The 19,411-nt window shown below is 38.0% G+C and overlaps 2 protein-coding genes across 2 annotated transcripts; both read right to left on the bottom strand.

The window, feature by feature from the left end:
- Positions 1 to 296: 296 nt before the first annotated feature.
- On the bottom strand, positions 297 to 6,180 carry LOC141363253 (uncharacterized). Its single transcript, XM_073865852.1, has 3 exons — positions 5,929 to 6,180; positions 1,868 to 2,387; positions 297 to 956 (listed from the first exon to the last, which is right to left on the bottom strand). The coding sequence occupies exons 1-3, from the start codon at positions 5,956 to 5,958 to the stop codon at positions 895 to 897; spliced, it is 612 nt and encodes a 203-aa protein (XP_073721953.1). The 5' UTR covers positions 5,959 to 6,180; the 3' UTR covers positions 297 to 894.
- A 4,163-nt stretch (positions 6,181 to 10,343) lies between these two features.
- Positions 10,344 to 17,671, bottom strand: LOC129437223 (myelin protein zero-like protein 3). Its single transcript, XM_055195404.2, has 6 exons — positions 17,480 to 17,671; positions 13,611 to 13,780; positions 11,482 to 11,692; positions 11,227 to 11,389; positions 11,095 to 11,149; positions 10,344 to 10,727 (listed from the first exon to the last, which is right to left on the bottom strand). Exons 1-6 carry the CDS (start codon positions 17,538 to 17,540, stop codon positions 10,653 to 10,655), a joined length of 735 nt encoding a protein of 244 aa, XP_055051379.2. The 5' UTR covers positions 17,541 to 17,671; the 3' UTR covers positions 10,344 to 10,652.
- Between the last annotated feature and the right edge of the window lie 1,740 nt (positions 17,672 to 19,411).

Below are 19,411 nucleotides of genomic sequence, written 5' to 3'. Positions count from 1 at the left end.
AGCCAATCAGAAACTGAAGAGCACGTACCTCAGATGATGTGGTGGCACAAAACAAGCGGTTATTTAAAGCGGAAGTGTGTTATTTTAATTTAGTCAGTGTGAAAACATTAACTCAGGGTTAGGAATGCACAGTGTGAAACGTCAGATTATCCAACTCTTAAACTTGTGTGAACAGTGTGAAACAGATAATAATACAGAATAACCCAGACGTAACTATTTTAGTGTTTAAATCATCTTCTATTGTTGTTCTCGCTTCAATTTAATGAAGAAATCTGAAGCCAATAAATGGACACGTGTTGAAGATAATTGGCACATTTCTTTATTTCCAAAACAGACATAAAACCATTTCCACGATTTTACTCTGTAGATTCAAACCTCACATTGCACTTGAACAGAAAGACTGGCGTTTTTTTCCCCATTACATTTTCTCAGTTGTTTGAACATCAGCTCTGCAATTTCTCCAATTAAACGTTCATATAACAACACCAAGGACATGAAAAGAAGCCACGTGTATTAGTTTGGCAAGTGTGAAGGTTCTCGTCTCTGGAGGAAGATTTCTCATGCAATGAGCCAGAAAACGGCCGACGGATCGTCGTAGGGTTGGCAGCGTTTCACTCCGAAGAGCGAAGCCCGGCTTACATTAGTAAAAGAGCTAAACGTGTTCGTTTGCACAGCTATAGAAAATCACAGCGAGAGACGCTGCGGTCGCTTATGAAGATGAAGGTTTGTGTCCTTTGGTTATGGAGGAATCCGCCTCGCACTCGAAAACTCCCTCCAAACGGCCGAAAATCATCGCCACACCGAAAATAGAGGACAAACATAAAAACAGACTGTTTTCATCAGCTTAAAGAGCAGCCTGTGAATTATTTCATGACTTTACATTTGACCGGTCGTTTAATTCTTGCCCTCGCCGGCGTCTGAAAGCTCCTCTGCTGGTTTGGAGTCTTCAACAGCTTCTGAAAAACAAAATGACATGAAGTGAAGTTTATGTGCACACTTTATTCTGATGCACTTCAGTCAATGACAAACAGCAGAATATTGTGTTGTAGTCCTGATGATGTTACACACTGACCCCTCAGGACACACAATGACACTTCATGACCTTTAATAATCCAGATTGACTCAAAAGATCTAAGAAATATTTCAGTGCTGCTGCATTCTGGGACATTTATAATAGGTTGGCCAGATGTACAAATATATATATTTTTAAATGATTTGATTCACACAATAGTCACAAAGCCTCATTTTTAAAGAGTTTTGTTGTTATTGCTGCTTGTGGTCCTCTGATGGACTTCACTTCTGATTTATTCACTGTCACTGAGTGTCCATTAACTCCAATGAATCTACCAGAAACATCTGCTTGCTTGTAATTGTGGTCAAATCTGAAGGTTAAAAGGTTTGGATAAAATCTATTACACAGAAATTACACAGTGGCTTCCTCCAACATTACATTTGGATTATGTTACAAGTAATGGATGGTGGGTTTGTGTAAGCAGTGGATGAGAGCTCCAAACACTTTCTGTTAACTCTTTCCCCGCCAGAGTTTTAAAAAAGTTGCAAGCCAGCGCCAGCGCTTTTTTATGATTTTCACAAAAGTTTAATGCCTTTAAAAAAAGAAAGATATAATATATCAAATGAAAGAACAGACCCTCTGAGATGAATGCATTTTTGAGCAAGATTTTTTTTAGAGATCAGATTCAGATCAATACACAGAGTTTTTACTGTTTTTGGATCAGTTGATGCTTTAGTGTTTTATTAGTTGGGTAAGAGCGACACCTGGTGGATAATAGTATAAATATAGATTACAGTAAAAACTCATCATTGGCAGGGAGTGAGTTAAGCACTTAAAAAGTGTAACTTGACGCACCTTTTTTGTCTATTTGGTCTGTTTCCTGGTTCTCTGAGGCATCAGGCACGTCGGCTTGTTTGGCTTCCTCTTCTCGGTTCTGTGAATCTTCAGCAGGTTTCTCTGGCGCCTCTCCACACTCCCCTTCTTTAGGCTTCTCCACTTCCTGTGGCTGCTCCTGGACTTCCTCTTTAGTGGGCGTGTCTGAGGGGAGGGGATCAGCAGCAGCAGTGGGCGGAGCTTCCGCAGCAGGTGAGTTGGGCTGCCCGGCCACAGGACTCTTGACCGGTTTGTTCTCTTCTGCGGTTTCGGTGGAATCTTCCGCCGGCTTCTCTTCGGATGGGGAGATTCGCTCCTGCGTCTCTGCGGACTCATCGGGAACGCCGCCGTTTTCTTCCTCTTTCTCGCCGTCTTTCATTTTTTTCCGGGTGATGTGCCCTCGGAAACTGGCCTGGATCTTGGTTGCGGCCTTGTGGGCGTTTTCTTCGGGTTTGGTTCCATCCTGCTTGATCTCCTGGTCGGCTTCTTCGTTCTTCTCAACCTGACAAAAGAAAACCACACTTCAGCCGAACGTTTCTCCTGTCCATATCACACAGTGTTTTATTTCTGTACAGCTACACCAGAGCAAGTCTCACAGTTTGACTCAACACCAAACTCTAGTGTAAGATGCTTTGAGATTACTTGATGTTTAGATTGAGACATGAAGTTGAAGCTGTAATGTATTCAATTGTGTTTATTAGTGTATGTGTTTTAACAAACCTTACTGTTTGAAACAGCTAGTAAAGATGTTTATTAGGCCTCTCCAGGCATGTCTGTTAAATGTATGTTAATGGTCATTCAATGAAAACACGTTTTATACCGACAGGAGCTTTAAAAGAGCTTCAATCGATGCAGCGCTGTAAACAATCAATCATTTAAATGAATGTGGATCAGTGAGCTCTGAGGGATATTTGTCTGAATGATTAAATGCGTCTCAGCGGCGAGGGAGTTTTCTGGACCGAGCGGACGCCGCGTAGTTTCTGATACTCTTTAGTAACCAGAAAACATCAACCATAACCTCAAGACTTCAGTAAAGTACAGTGAGGTTATGTACGTTTGGTGTATGACCGGACACAGATGAAGACAGCACGATCCGGTATCATCAATTCAAATGTACTGTCTTGAATTTTTGCGTACGCACACTCGGCGATCAAATCTGTGCGTACGCACGCTTTATAAATGAGGCCTCAGGAAAACAAATTCTCACCCTTGATTAACAAAGATCCTGGTTAACATGCAGTGCCAAAACTAAATCATCTACAAGAAACCTCCATGTACTCAAGACACAGTAAAGTTTTCTGCTCTGAACCATGAGGTCACTCGATGACGGCCCAACCAATACCAGCATAACATGACGTAAAACCAAAGATGAAAGAATCATGTTTGAAGTAAAAAACGTACCTTGTTTACCACAGTCCAGGAGTGTATTCGTCTTCCAAAGCTCTTTTAATATAAAACTGAAATGTGTCTAATGAAGAACATAAAATAATATAAATTAAAAGTAATCATGCATGACAAATAAATTGTTATAAAACATCGACTGAGACTTAAAGATGAAAACTGAAGTATAAAATCAGGAGTGGAAATGAAATGCAACAGTATATTCTTAACAGAAAAGATTTAGTAAAAACAACAAATGAATGTGTTACACAACATCACACAAGAGAGAGTGAATGAGAGATATAATCTAATAAAGAGATGAATAAACTGATCCTGTATCACCTGTACCTGTATAGACAGTGAAGGTTTGATTCTCACGGTTTATTTGATCTTCTTCAACAGGCTAGCAGTCATTTAATGAACACCACACAAACAATATCATCTATGGACATGAGCAATATCAAATCAATAAACACTTTGTCTCAGATTTATTATTTACCCTGAGCCATCATTTCTCACCATCCTATTTGATTTGACTGCATTAATGGTGTGTGTGTGTGTGTGTGTGTGTGCATGCGTGAGTCATACAACATTACACACTGTGACATCATGATGACATCATACGCTCAGCTCTCAACTAAATCTGATTATTGGAAAATATTTTAATTTTCTTTTGAATAGAAATTTCTTGAAGCTTTATTGAAATTTCTGAGCAGGTTCTATGAGTGGATTATTGTGGACAATCCACATGAATGAATCATAAGATGATAACAGGTTATAATGTTAGATGTTCATTTATCATTGAATCAGATTGATATTAAATGCTCTTGCAGTGGTTTTGTATAAATGCTCCATACAATGGCAAATATGTGTGTAGATCTGAGGGCGTAGCCCATAAACCACTGACATGATTCACAACTGAGCCTGAGGGAAATTCAGTCAGACACACACGCACACACATAGACACGCGCACACACACACAAACACACATGCACACGCACACACACTTATGAGACCTTGACTGGCTGTCAACACAACACATTTTTTAATTTGAGGTAAAATTATTGCCCTATGGTTTGGGGGTTCAAAGGTCAAACAGAAGCCCAGAGATTTTAAAGATGACCGATCAATAACAGCAATCAAAATCCAGATGGGTGGGGTTTAAAATCAACTGGTTGTTCATACACAGACCATAGTTTTAAAATACAATATTTGCATTTATAAGTTCTGCATTTGACAGAAAGCAACATAGTGTATTTAAATGACATGCTAATTAGTATGTGATGATAGTTCAACTATATTCATGTTGTTTGTTAAGCAGACTGATTGATATTGACAATATATAAATTTTTTATTCAACACACAACAGCTGTTAATGAAAGTATGACTACACATAGTCATGCAGTGCAGAGAGCCACACCTTAAAATCTCACACCAGACGCACACACACAACCCACCAGACTCTCTCTCTATTACACAAACACACACACACATCATCAGACACACACACACACACACACACACACACACACACACACACACAATCCTCAGACCGATACGCCGGAAATTCTTCGCGATCACAATTCACCTGCAGTGACGCAGACTCTCATGAATATTCACGCGGCATTAAAACGCACCGACGTCAGAAATACACCTGTTTTACTTTCACATTATTACAATAAAGTTCCAGCTGTGTGTGTGAGCGAGAGAGAGAGAGAGAGAGAGAGAGAGAGAGAGAGAGAGAGAGAGAGAGAGAGGACCACACCCTTCATCCTCTTCTGCTCTGACGCTGACGCTCTTCTGCCTCTCTCTCGTGCGCGCACACGCGTGAATCTCTGTCGGTTCCGTCAGTTTATGTCTCTTTTATTGAATTTTTAACAGCTTGTCTACACACTGCATTAGACGGAACGCGACTGTTATAGACAACGCTGCTGCTCGCGTCGCGTCGCTTCAGTGGCGTGGCAGAACAAAAGAAAAGCGCGAGCACACCTGAGTTAAAGATGCTTATCAGACCGAACATGCGCGCACACTCGTTACTAAAGCTCACCTGTGTGAAAAGAAAAAAACACTTTCACACCCGTAAACACATTAACATCGGTCATTTCTTACTGAATCCGGTTTACCGGCTCCGGTGACGCGAGATTCTTCAGAGGAGACGCGTGAGGTGCGGCTCAATTTTTCCCGCCGAGCTAAAAACATGTGTTTAATGCACGTGTAAAGGCAAAATCTATCGTTTGCATAGAAATCAAAATTTTTTTAAGACAGAAAGCGGCGCGAGTCGTTCAGACACAGAGACAGACACGCCCTAAGACACGAGCGCGTGAAGCCTTCATTACATCCCACGAGAAATCATCCCGATTCCTCAGAGACATTGAATAAATATCTGTGTTTATCTCCTGAGAGACACCACACCCCAAAACTCACACACCTCAGCTTCATGACTACACATCAAACCTGACACACACACACACACACAGACACACACTGCTGTGATTAAATAGAGATTTCCAGTGTGTGAACTGGGACTGTTTCCAGTAATCCCATTATGAAGGCGTGTCAGATCCTCAGAAGAAGATTCAGTGTGAACAAAAGAAAGATGAATTACACCACAACATTAAACATCACAAATCACACACAGGTTAGTGAATAATCCAGATATTTACCGGCTTAGTTCTTCTAATACAGCACAGCATAGTTGAATCCTTTCAGTGTCTTGCTCCGTTTCTTCCTTCTTCTTCTTCTTCTTCTTCTTCTCTTCTCTCTCTCTCTCTCTTCTTTCTCTCTCTCTCTCTCTCTCTCGCTCTTACCGGCTGTATCAACAGCTGACGCTTCGGATGCTAAAACTCATCACAGTTCAGCTTCAGTCACACTCTGTCTGTCTCCCTGCACCTCCACTGCCAACAATGAGAATAATCCCACCCTATAAACCCCCCCTCTCCTGCAAATGAACCCGTTGAGCCCACCCCCAGCACACACACACACGTGGCCCCGCCCTGATCACACTTGCTATGAATGATGGAATAGCACCAATCGGTCCACTGAGGTTCTTCAGTCTATGCGGTGGTTCTGCTCAATGTCTCTAACAGAACTTCTGCATGTATTCATCAATCCACACTCACTGACTGACTGACTGACTGACTGATGTGTGAAGAGAGATTTAAGACTCTGTAAATTATTAGACTGCCGTTCACATGGTAACAGTGTTGAATCAATGCCCATGTGACCGCCTCAGGGTGTGGATATTGCTTCTTGACGGCTCCTTCTCTCCATCTGTCTGTCTGTCTGTCTGTCTATGACAACCACCCCACCGTCACTGGGGATTCCTCTTTCTGACCCAAAGCAACAGCACCAGAACATCTTCATCATCTTCATCACATGTGCTCATAAAGGTCAAAGCACCCTCATGTTCACACACTCATCATCAGTCGTATATATGGAAGGAATAACTGACGAAGGGCCGTTAAATTTTTTGTTGAATTATTTGAAAATAATGCACACCCATTGTGCCATTACCCTGCAGGTGTTGATTATTTTCTAATAATTTAACAAATAATTCAAATGATTATTCCTCATATACCACAAACATTGTTTGGTGGTTAATTTATATTATACCACGGGTCTGTTGAATGCTGCATTCTGATTGGCTGAGAAATGTTCTATGGGTGTTGATTATTTTTCTGTAAACCGCACACCTTACTTTTCAAATGTCTTAAAAATAGGCACCAGAGCAATGTTTGTGGTAACCGTGGTATAAGCGGAATAATTGACTCCGGTCCTTTGAATTATTTGAAAATAATGCACACCTGCGGTGTAACGGCACTCCGCTTCGCGTCGTGCCGCATTACCACCTTGGTGTGCATTATTTTCTTATAATTCAATGGCCCGTCGTCAATTATTCCTTACTTATACCACAGGTATGTTGAATGCTGTATTCTGATTGGCTTAGAAATGTTCCGTGGGTATGCATTCATTTCTGATAACCGCACACCTAACTTGTCAAATGTCTTAAAAATAGGCACCAGAGCAATGTTTGTGGTAACCGTGGTATAAGAGGAATAATTGACACCTGCGGTGTAACCTTGGTGTGCATTATTTTCTTATAATTCAATGGCCCGTCGTCAATTATTCCTTACATATATAATTGACTCTGATCCCTTTCAAGTAAAATAATGCACACCTGCTTGGTGTTGTGCCGCATTACCACATTGGTGTGCATTATTTTCTAATAATTCAATGCCTGTCCTCAATTATTCCTTATATACAGCACATCAACAAAGAAAGAAGTGTTTGGCTCTCGTCCAGTCATGAGATCAGCTCAAAGTCTTGTCGAATACATTTGTACTGAACTCAAGGTTCCCACTCCAAGTCAAATTCACTGACTTTCATTGAGTAAAAAGCTGAATTTTCATGACCGGGAGACTGTGAGGCTGGATAATGTAGAAATGAATTAACAGTGTCAATAAACAGCTGTTTAAATTATAGTCAGCAGAGGCTTGGACAGAAATGGTATTCCTAATGTCACAAGTTAACAAGCGGTAACATTTTGATAAATGGAAACTTTAAAGCAACAAACAAAAATCCATGATATTCCATGACTTTATATAATAAAAATATAAAATTTCCTAACTTTCAATGTCTGGAAAAGCTTTTTAAAATTAAATGATATTCCAGAAATTCCATGACCTGTGGGAACCCTGTAAACTAATTAAAGTCCATCGACCTGTTCGACTCAATCAGGGCTTCACTCGCGTGTTCAGGGTTCCCACACCTTAGTTAACTTTAAATTCAAGGACTTTCCTGGTCCAATACCCTCAAATTCAAGGACTAAATGTGGGGACACATTTCAAGTGAGATCAAGGTTACATTGTGTTATCTTTTAAGATACATTGTTACAGTTTCCTTTTGAGGGAACTCGCGCTGCGTCACTGCGGTGACACTTTGGGGACGCCTCCAGAGGTAAGTGCGTCTGAATGTGTATATCAAATTCAACCAATGGTGTAACGACAAAGACAGGGTGACGCGGGATTCAGGAAGTATATCACTATCTGAAATATTGCCAAAGACGGTGTTACAGGGACGCAGTAAGTATGACAAGAGAGACGCAGCGTCTCGTTCTCTTCTCAGGGAACAACAGTTACATACGTAACCCGAGACGTTTTCATGTGTCAAACACAACTATGTAAAAAAAACAACATTTTGATATGAATCAACATTCACATACAGAAGATATAAGCATTTTCCTCTACATCTATTCATGTACAACTACAGGCATTATGGGGCGGTTTCCCGGACAGGGTTCAGACTAATCCAGGACTAAGCTTTAGTTACAGACAGTTTTTACAAACATACCTTACAAAGAAAACAATACTGATGTACATCTTGAGACAAAACAGTGTCACTGATATATGTTAAGATCAGGAGAAGGTGTTTTGAAATGAAGGCAGCTCTATATGGATTTGAGTCTGGGACTAAGATAAGCCCTGTCTGGGAAACCACCCACAAAACAAATCAAATATAAGATCATATCTGAGCAAAAACACGAGAAAGTAAAACACAGTAACAGAAAAAAATCATGCATTGATGAATAATGTGTAAAATCTGGATATGGCGTCATCAGGTGTGATCTTAAAGGCACACCAGGCAAGTCTGAGTATTATTTCTCTACTAGCTCCCCCTAGTGTCTGGGAGTAAATGCTTTCTATATCTGAGACTTTACGAGACTGAAGGACACCGGGTTGGATACAGCGAACTTGCAAGTGGGGTATTCTTCCTACAGACGGTAGGGGCGGGCGAGAGAGTCTTCATTCGTCATGTAATGAGTCATTTAACCATATACCGACTTACGAAGATGATTTATTAACATAAAAATGCTGCCTTGTGTCCCTTTAAGAGAAGTACACAGTTTAGAAACCCTTAAAAAGACTCACATCACATCACATCATCTGGGTTAAACTCTCTCTCAATCAACAATTCTTCTAATGGATAATAATGTGATTTCTGAATGACCCCCATCCTCATTGTTAACACACATTGAGTTGACAAAATACACTGTAGACATATCTGCTTAAGATTATTTTCAGTAGCTAAAATGGCTAAATAAGTATTAAATTGAATATAAAAGTTGAAAGGATGGAAAATAAATCGCACATCTGACCACATTTTCTCTCTTATCTCAGTGTTTTCTCATGAATATTCATCAGTAGATGTTGTTGAGGATCAATTATTAACATCCTTTATTTCAACTGTAACCTTCATGAGAAAGTGTGGGATAGGATTTAAGTGTGCTTAGTTTTACTTTCACGTAACCAGGTGCTGTGTCTGATCATGACGGGTGGAGCTCCTGATAACGTCTGCATTCTGCTGATTCAAATTCCTAACTTGTAAGTGAATGTGTGCGTGTCGATACCTTCAGCCTGTTCAGACACACTGAAAGGACCGCATCTCCACCCCCGATCAGGACGGCAACCGTTGCCAAGGCAACCACACTGAAACGCCATCCATTCCTCTCTGACTGTGTGTGTGTGTGTTCACGAGACCCCACGGACACTGCTCAAACCCTCAATATCAATACTGATGCTCCGTCTCCATGGCAACAGGTCAGAGCGGATGACTAACACACACACACACACACACACACACACACACACACACACACACACACACACACAGTCGTGTGTCTCAAACTAGCCTGTAAGATATTAACCCCAACATCAAAAACCTCCACAGAATAATATTAAATTGATTTAAGATGCAGGGAGATACAAATAAAATGACACACACACACACACACACACACACACACACACACACACACACACACACACACACACACACACACACACACACACACACACACACACACACACACACACACACACACAATGTGTTCAGTAAAGCTGCTTTAAAGCAATGCACACATGAACATAAATGCATTTGAATAAAGTCATAACCCCAGATGTTTAATCTCAACAAATGGATTTCATCAGATTTCATCATTTCCTACAATAAATGTTCAGTAAAGAAACAGCAGATACAAGCAAGAGAGCATTTAAGATGATTAAAGAAACAGTGTAAAGTGTTTAATTCAAATGTTTTATTTATTTGGGTTAGTAATTAACATAAAAATATATTTGTAAATTTCAGCAAAACAACAAAACCTGGCCATTCATTTTTCAGCACAAGAATACATTCATTATTTTTTCAATGGTTATGAGAAATAATTCATGACTTCCTAAAAAAAACATCTGCGAGTTTAAACAAACACTTCAGACACCAGAATGAGTTACGGTGTATCTTAGTATATCTGCACACTTACAGGAAGAAAAGACATGTTTACATGTATTCATAACACACACACACACACACATACACACATACAGGTGTTTATTTAACACTGCGACTCTGCGATTGTGTGTTCGTAATGTTTCTCATGTAATATATAGTCAGGCACATCATCAATATCCTGAAAGAAAACACAAAGACAGATAAAGATCTTTATACAACAGATACCAGACTAAACTCTCAAATATCTCGGTTTATTTCTTCATCCACTCGGGCATTTACAAAAACTTTAACTCGCTCATGTGGAGTTCACAAAACAACTTAAAGTACAAAATCTAGATCACACAAAACGGACAAACTTTCACTGTTTATCTGAAATCAATCACAAATATCAGACATATAAACTCATAACAACCCACTTCAGACTGATCGAAACTAAACTCATGTTGGCATAAAGGTGTCCTGCAGTGCATCATGTGTTTGTTTATGAACACGGGCCGGTTCTGAGATCTGAACTATTTGTTTGTGAAGTAAGATTAAAAGTTTACCTTTAGATAACAGCAGCACATCGTCTTCTCTGGCTGGTTGTAAAAATACTCCTCACTGTAAAGACGGACACAATCATCATTACTGGGTTTTGTTGGTTTGGCGCTAAAGGACAGACGCTGAAATGTTCTTACCCAGTGACCTCGATGGGCGAGCGTTTGACCACAGGGGGATTTTCCTCTGATAAAGCCCAGCACGGACAGAGGATTCGGCCCAGCAGCACCAGCGTTATGAGACCTGACGGAAGCAGAATAAACGCCAACAGAACCGCCACATCTGTAAACGCCACAGACAATCCTGACAGAGAAGAGACATTTAATAATAACAATTAGGAGTAAAGTACGTCTGTGAGATTCATCAGATAAATGATGGTCTGTAATGAGTCTCACTCTTTGGTGTAACGGTGAGGAAGATCTGAGCGGGTCGGCCGTGAGCGTCCGGTGGGTTTCGGACGGAGCAGGAGTAAGTGCCGTTATCAGTAAGTGATGCGTTCAGAAGCTGAATCGATGCGTCACCTTGTGACGGATTGCCCATCCACTTCACACGACCCCTAAAATAATCATCCTCCGGCGGGTACGCTTCAGATAAGAAGTGAAAAAACTAAACAGAGATAGAGATAGACAGACATATGATGACGCTCTCAATAAATGTTTCATATTATTTGATCATTAGATGAATCATGTAGTTCCTAACATCACCAGCAGGAGGAGGATGAATATAATTAAGATTTGACTTTCATGACATTTGAAACAGGATTTTATCCATGAGCACTAAGTGATTAAAAGCATCAATGTCTTCATGACATCATTTTAAATGCAGAATAATCCATTATCTTATAATGAAAGGGAATGATCTTCCTATTGCAATCCAGTCAGCCACATGAACTCTTGCAACATTCAAATAACAATTAAAAACTCAAAAATACATGACATAGATATTATAATGGGGTCTCAGTGATGCTTTAGTCATTTTGAAGCACTGAAAAAAACTCGAGTTAAAAGAATAGGTCAACATAATGACTAAGACAGCTTCATATAAACATTTACTTTACAAACTACATAATAAGACCAAAGTAGGGGTCCCTGAGGATATTCTGGTTTGGGAAGACTTTTGGTCTACTGGCAACATTTTGGTCAAAGTAAAATGAACATTAAACATTTACAAGTCTTTGTCTTTACAGAGTAAAACTAAAAAACAGCATCAAGCAAAACATTCTGGGAAACAAAATCTGAAGCAAAAAAACAAAAAAAGGTTGATGATGATTTCTGGTTCCCAGAATGCTTTGCATGAGGCTGTTATTGTATAGTTTTATTCTGTAAAGAAAAAGACTTGTTAATATTTAAAATGTATTTAACTTTGAACAAACTCTTGCCAGTAAATAACATAAATGTAAATCTACGGTAAATTACCGGCAACACAGGTGCAATAACATGTAATTTCTACAGAAATTTTTTACAGTGTGTCTAGCTCTGTTTATCTCAGCTACTGTTCATTTTCTGCCCTAACATGTAGCATTTGTATAAAGTCATTGTCATATACCGGACGAAACAATAAAACTAGACATAGATATTGGCTGCATTTCTTTTATCTTTATTTAAATATTAATCTTTATCTCTCTTTCTCTTTCATCAGATATAGTGTTGGAATAGTTCTAACTTGTAAAGCACTTCTTATATTATTGACTTCCTCTGATAAATCACTTCTAATCTTTGTAAGTCACTTTAGATAAAAGCATCGGCTAAATGCCTAAATGTAAATGTTACAAATACAAATCTTTTTTGTTAGAATAAAATCATAAATAAACGTATTGTCCTCATTAAGATACATTTAGACGAATATAAAATAACAAAAACATGACTGATGTAAGCAATGAATAAAGACCACACCCCTGATAGGGTGCGTGAATAAAATCACAGAAGGGTGTGGCCTTAATCATGACTAACACTTTTATAATTTACACAAACACACACACACACGCTTTATTGTTTTACACATGCATTGTATCTATTTATGGTCCATTTAGAAATGTATTAATTTATTAATGGCACTGAAACTGAATTTAAAATCCCTGAACACACAAAACATCTTTAAGATCATCATGTGACGGACAGCAAGAGTTGCTGATGTACAGGATTGGTCAGGAATGAAACTGTCAACCCCATCACTGTTCTCAAGACATTTTGGCAATGTTAAATGTTAAAAACTGCCCAGAAATCAGCTTAATAAAGTGACTCTGATGAATGTGTTTTACAGAACATCTCAATACATTGACGTGTGTGTGTTCATCTTTACACTGCTGAATAATTCAGACACACAAACACTGGATTATAAACTGAGCTCTGATGGACTTCTGTGGTTTACACCAACATCCTGCTGTTAGTACAACCTAATGATTAACTGTGTGTGCGTGTGTGTGTGTGTGTGTGTGTGTGTGTGTGTGTGTGTGTGTGTGTGTGTGTGTGTGTGTGTGTGTGTGTGTGTGTGTGTGTGTGTGTAGATGACAGAAGATCAGACTCACCAGTACAGCAGGTCCTCCGCTCTCAGGTTTAAAGGTCCAGTCGACAGACATGAGGTTGGTGACCGTGCTGGAGGAGGTGAAGGAGCAGGACAGCGTCACCGTCGCTCCTCGAACAGCACTGATCTTTGCAGGAGCGTTTACTGTGATGCAACACACATCACTCAGCAGAACTGACGCACAAACAAACACACAAACATCTCTTAAAGCAACAGTTCACTCAGATTTGTGTCATTTATTCATCAGAACTCAAGTTATGAGCGTTGATCGTGAGCTCTTAGACTGAAACTGAAGTCAATGAAAACTGCTGATCTGAGACAATGTTTTAAAGGAAAACACCACAGTTTTTCAATATTTTACTGTGTTCTTACATCAACTTAGATAAATGAATGCATACCTCTCTTTTATCAATGCATGCACTTAATCTTTGTACAGTGCGTCATGAATGTGTTAGCATTTAGCCTAGCCACATTCATTCCTTAGGATCCAAACAGGGATGAATTTAGAAGCCAGATGCGTCATGCCCATTCAAACTGGGGGGGGGGGGGGGCACGTGCCCCCTCGGTGTTTTGAGCCAAATGGATTTGCATGCAACCTCAAGATCGAAGAAGCGTCCATGAATCTGTTATTTTCTTTTAATCTGTTTAATATGCACAATATTATGCACAACATTTTTGCCGTTTTTTGATAGTTATCATGCTACATTACTTTATTCTGGCGGAAGGTGCTGCAGTCAGCGCAGACGTCAGCGTCTGAGCGTGCTTACAAGCTTTGCTGTTGCTGCTGCATTTGGCTATCTGAGGAATTAAACGTGTAAAACCTCACAACATTTCCAAACTCCAGTACGGTAATGTGCAGTTAACCTCCTCGGTATGGTTTAAAATGTGACCGTCTCGACGTTATATTAGCAGATTTCTAGATTCATCTTGGTACAACGCCAAAGTTCACGGGGGCGCAGAATCACACACGCTCACATATGAGGTAAAATTTAATGCTTAAAGCCGTTCCTCTAATAATTTTATCTAAACATATATTTTTTTAATCATTATTAAACATAAAAATAAATCACGTAGCTATAGCTTATGTCATTTTCGTGGTTTAGGCATGGATTTAAAATGACATTAATTTCATAGAATAATGCAGTTGTTGTGCAAAATGCATTAATGACACAATTAAACACAATTGACACTTTTATTTTGGAGGTTTTTGCATAAAGGCAGGGGCGCTCAGACTGTTTGAAATGTAGGTGCCATGGAAAAGACTGAAAGCTCTATAATATACTTTGTTTCTATGTGTCCCTTAACAAAAAATTGGTGCATGACGCCCCTTTTAGAAGCAAACAAACACTTCCTTGTTTTCCATTTTTACAGACTGTTACACGAGTAAGTATGGTGGCACAAAATAAATCGTGGCAATTTTTTTAAGCGGATAAAAATGAGAACTATATGGTGTATGGTGGAAGAGCCGAGGTCGAAGTGCCACAAACTAAGTGCTCTTCCGCCATACAATATATTATTCGGGCTGCCACTAATAAAAAATGTTTTATATTGACTAATCTATCGACTAATTTATCGATTAATCGATTATTCTAATGACTAACTTACCACCAAAAATTAAGAAACATTCAATCCAAAATTCCTAAATCCTGAGTTTTTTAAACGTAGCATACTCTTTTTATATTGTATATAAATACTATTTATTAACTGTATATATCTGTGTGTATTTATAATCAGGGCTGCTGCTAGTCAAATGGGTGCCCTAAGTGGACTTTTACAGTGGTGCCCCCTTTAGTTAAAAAAACAACAACAAAATCACACACAACTATAGTATGAGTGATAATAAAACTTTATTAAAATGCTTTTGTTATAAATTATAATTGTATAACACAAACTACAACCATACAAATATGCAATTATATATTGTAGTTTATATTTCTGAATCTGTACTTGCGTAGCTAATGGACTTTAGCTTAATCTAATGTGACAAAGCTAATCTTAAATGTCAGTATAAATCCAAGCAATTTTGGAGAGTTAAAGGTATTGAAGGTCTTTAAGAAGAACAGCAGATTTTAACAGATAAGTTCTTCTCAAAAGAGTTATGGTAGCTTTGCATGCATTGAGCTTTATTATATTATTATTATTATTATTGAGCTGGTACTGCTGTGATATGCCAATGAAACCTTACAGAGTTCACAAACCATCCTTCTTTTTATTACCAGCTACTCTGAAGTACTCCCATACTTTATACCAGGGTTCCCCAAATCTACCCTGGAGGGCAGGAGCACTACAGAGTTTAGCTCCAACCCTAATCAAACTTACCCACCTGTGACTGTCTAGTGATCATGAAGACCTTGACTAGCTTATTCAGATGTGTTTGAGCTAGTTTAGTTGGAGCTAAACTCTGCAGTGCTCCGGCCCTCCAGGGTAAGATTTGGGGAACCCTGCTTTAGACCCCTCGGCCTTTGATATCTGTTCCTAACTAACTCGTTTGACTTTACACTCGACCCCGCTTTATTCTCTGGAAACTGTTGCTTACTGAGCCCACTGGTGGAGACAGCGATAGACGGTTTGCGCCTCCTAGTGGTGTGGAGGAAACGGTTGTTATTTTAGCGTGATAACAACATTTTAAGGTTAAATAATGAAATCGACTATAAATATTAATGTTGACTAATCATCAGCGTTGACGCAGTCGATTGTGTCGACCAATTGCGACAGCTCTACAATATAGTTTTCTTTTTTATCTGCTTAAAAAAATTGTTTTATTTTGTGCCACCATACTTACTCTTGTAGCTACTCATGTAACAGTCAACATGGACGTGTTTGGTGGCTTCCCTGAATTAATTAGATCTCTACTGTATTTTGTTTTATATTGTTTTATACATCACTATTACAGCACTGTAAGACTGCTTACTCATATATTTTAAGATCTGTCCGTGCAAATTGTTTTAAGTGTCATTGTTTAGTCTCAAGATGCACATTAGTAAGTTTATTTTTTGTAATGTATGTTTGTAAAAACTACTTTAATGCATTTATATTATCAAGGTCTGATGCTGGCTTAATCTAAACCTTAGCCCATAAAATATTCATTTATTCCATATTGTAATAGTCATTGTTTATATTTTTGGATGTTTATGGAAATGCACATGGCACCTCTGAGCAGTAGGTGAGATGCATCTAATGTTGAATCATGATTAAGGGATAATAAAAGTCATTTATTTCTGATAACTCTTTCGGTATATTAATGATTAAACTTATCATATATCATGATTATATCATTAATGTTTTATTCATGTCTATTTGTACATTCACTGCAGAAAAGAAAACCAATGATGACTGAAGATCCAGTAAAAACACACTCACACCTTCACTTTATCCGGTGATGTCACTTCTGAGATTATGACATCATACCTCCACTTAATACATCATCTCATGTGTGTGATGTAATGTAGAAAAAATATAACAGAGCCTTTTATCTAAAGCAGATTCAGCCCTCCAGTTAGCATGTCAAAGATGAACCACTACACACACGCACGCGCACACAGGGCACTTGAGGTTAGAGACGCGGTCTGACAGTAGGGAACTAAATAGTTATTCAGCCGATATATGATCGCAATCCACGATAATACAGACAACGATATAACACTTAATTAAATGACGTCAATATAATGACATCTAACCGCTGTTATAACTTAATTCACTACGGTATAAACTCGCAGATATATTTATAAAGCAGATGATCGACACGATTTATACACAATCAAAACAAAGTTTGCCCATTTAAAAATACCATTTAGAGGTTTTCAAAAACAATAAGTCGCATTTATTAACCAACTATGACGTTTGTGTGGACATTTGACTGAAAGTAAAACTTACCGAAAGAAAAGAAAACACACGATAAAAATCCTTCAAACACGTTTCTTCGTAAATCCATCATCCACTAAAACTCATTTATGATCCGATATGAGTGAGTATAAGCCGATATCTGTCAGAAATTTCTGCTGTTTACGTCGAGAGTCTGTTTTTGTCCTCCATGTTGGATCATTTGATACCTGCCGAACAGGTGAAACAGGAAGTCCAAATTAATCAACATTAAACTCTCTAAGAAATCATTAAAGTTTCTTAAATAACTCAATTAATTTAATTTATTAGTTCGTTCAAAATTGTATCATACATCAGATTCAGTTATAATGTGTGTTTTCATTTGGTTGGTTTTATTTGAGCTTATTGACCCAAATGAAAATATATATTTATATGTATATATTTATATTATATATTTTTATGTATCCGTCTTTGTATTTAGTGCTTTTGAGATCCAGGTTTCAGTGGTTTTAGTTTATTCTGTGGTCAAGTTCACACATTATTGGATTCCTCAATCTGAAGGCTGCAGCCTCTGGAGGGCGCATTTGCAGGCTGCATATGTCATCTAAACAATTACAAAGTTGACTATTATTCTTAGTAAATCGTAAATTGTTGTAATATGTTGATGACTTGCGAATGGAATGGTCAGTTGAGTTAACTTAAATAAACCAGTCTTGATGACGTTTGTAGCGTGCATATGCGACCTCTGCAGGTTGCAGCCTTCATTGAGAAAAAGCCAAGGTTACGCAGCGCAGACCGATCGGTGTATGACGTCAGGGTAACGCGAGAGTTTGCTTAAACTTTTTTTACAGTCATGGCTCAAACTAACGCCAAACCTCAATTATATTAACATTATATTAATAAAGGTGATTGAAAAAACACTGATTAATAGCCAGACTTATGTCGACAAAAAAGTAATGACGGTGTTATTATAGAGATCATGTTTAATCGCTCAGAATAAATAAATAAATAAAGCTCGTATGTTAAAAAGCTTTTGTGTGTTGCGCTGTCCTGTTTGGCCGCTAGACGCCGCTACAACCCTTTCGTTATTTTAGTTAGTAAAACACTTCAGTATTAAACTAAGTAAACGCTTTTCCTTCACAAAGTAAAGGTAAACATTTATTCCTTGTCGCGTTCGCTTTTATTGTTACTAATGGTTTACCTGATTGATGTGCTGAGTGAATCAGATCTGATGAAGACCGAGTCACATACACGTTCAGTTTAAAGTCAGACATGTTTAGTGCAAGATTATCATTTTAAATATTTTAATGTTAGTGTACAGCACATCAAATGTTTTCAGATAACTTTATAAAAATAAACATTGATATCAAAATATGAAAATGAAAATAGGAAATATGACAACTTCATATATTGAGTAAAATGCGATGTCTTGCTCCGTAAAATGAATTCAATAATTTAATGAAATACATAAATCAAGTGAAAGGTAAATACAAATTTCTATAGATTGCATTTGCTTTTTATTGTTATAATTATTATTACTATTATTGTTATTGTTGTTATTATTATTATTATTATTATTATCATCTAATATTTTTAAAAATAGCTATAAAATATGTATGTATAAATTACATTATTACTGTCAGCTGTTTGCCAGTAACTTACTGTAGATTTAAATGTATTTTATTTACTGGAAACAGTTTGTTCAATGTGAAAAAAACATTAACAAGTCTTTATATTTACAGATAAAAAATAAATAAAATAACAGCCTCATGCGAAGCATTCTGGGAACCAAAAATCTGAAGGATAAAACAGAAAAAAGTTTGATGAGGAGTTAGGGTTCCCAGAATGTTTTGCATGATGCTGTTATTTTATAGTTTTATTCTGTAAAGATAAAGACTTGTTCATGTTTAATGTTTATTTAACTTTGAACAAACTGTTGACAATAAATAAAATACATTTAAATCTACAGTAAGTTACTGGAAAACA

Source organism: Misgurnus anguillicaudatus, unplaced genomic scaffold, assembly GCF_027580225.2.
Source record: "Misgurnus anguillicaudatus unplaced genomic scaffold, ASM2758022v2 HiC_scaffold_33, whole genome shotgun sequence".
NCBI classification, from domain to species: domain Eukaryota; kingdom Metazoa; phylum Chordata; class Actinopteri; order Cypriniformes; family Cobitidae; genus Misgurnus; species Misgurnus anguillicaudatus.
This window is presented reverse-complemented; position numbering and strand designations above follow the sequence as displayed.

What these genes read in the sequence shown, in the direction of transcription:
- LOC129437223 (XM_055195404.2), bottom strand. Translation starts at nt 17,540, where the DNA reads ATGATGGATTTACGAAGAAACGTGTTTGAAGGATTTTTATCGTGTGTT. An exon ending in GCGGAGGACCTGCTGTACTG is followed by an intron (nt 11,693 to 13,610) that starts GTGAGTCTGATC and finishes ATCTCTGTTTAG; the next exon opens with TTTTTTCACTTCTTATCTGA. An exon ending in TCGCCCATCGAGGTCACTGG is followed by an intron (nt 11,150 to 11,226) that starts GTAAGAACATTT and finishes CCGTCTTTACAG; the next exon opens with TGAGGAGTATTTTTACAACC.
- LOC141363253 (XM_073865852.1), bottom strand. Translation starts at nt 5,958, where the DNA reads ATGCTGTGCTGTATTAGAAGAACTAAGCCG. An exon ending in GTATTAGAAGAACTAAGCCG is followed by an intron (nt 2,388 to 5,928) that starts GTAAATATCTGG and finishes TTCTTTTGTCAG; the next exon opens with GTTGAGAAGAACGAAGAAGC. An exon ending in AGACCAAATAGACAAAAAAG is followed by an intron (nt 957 to 1,867) that starts GTGCGTCAAGTT and finishes TTTGTTTTTCAG; the next exon opens with AAGCTGTTGAAGACTCCAAA.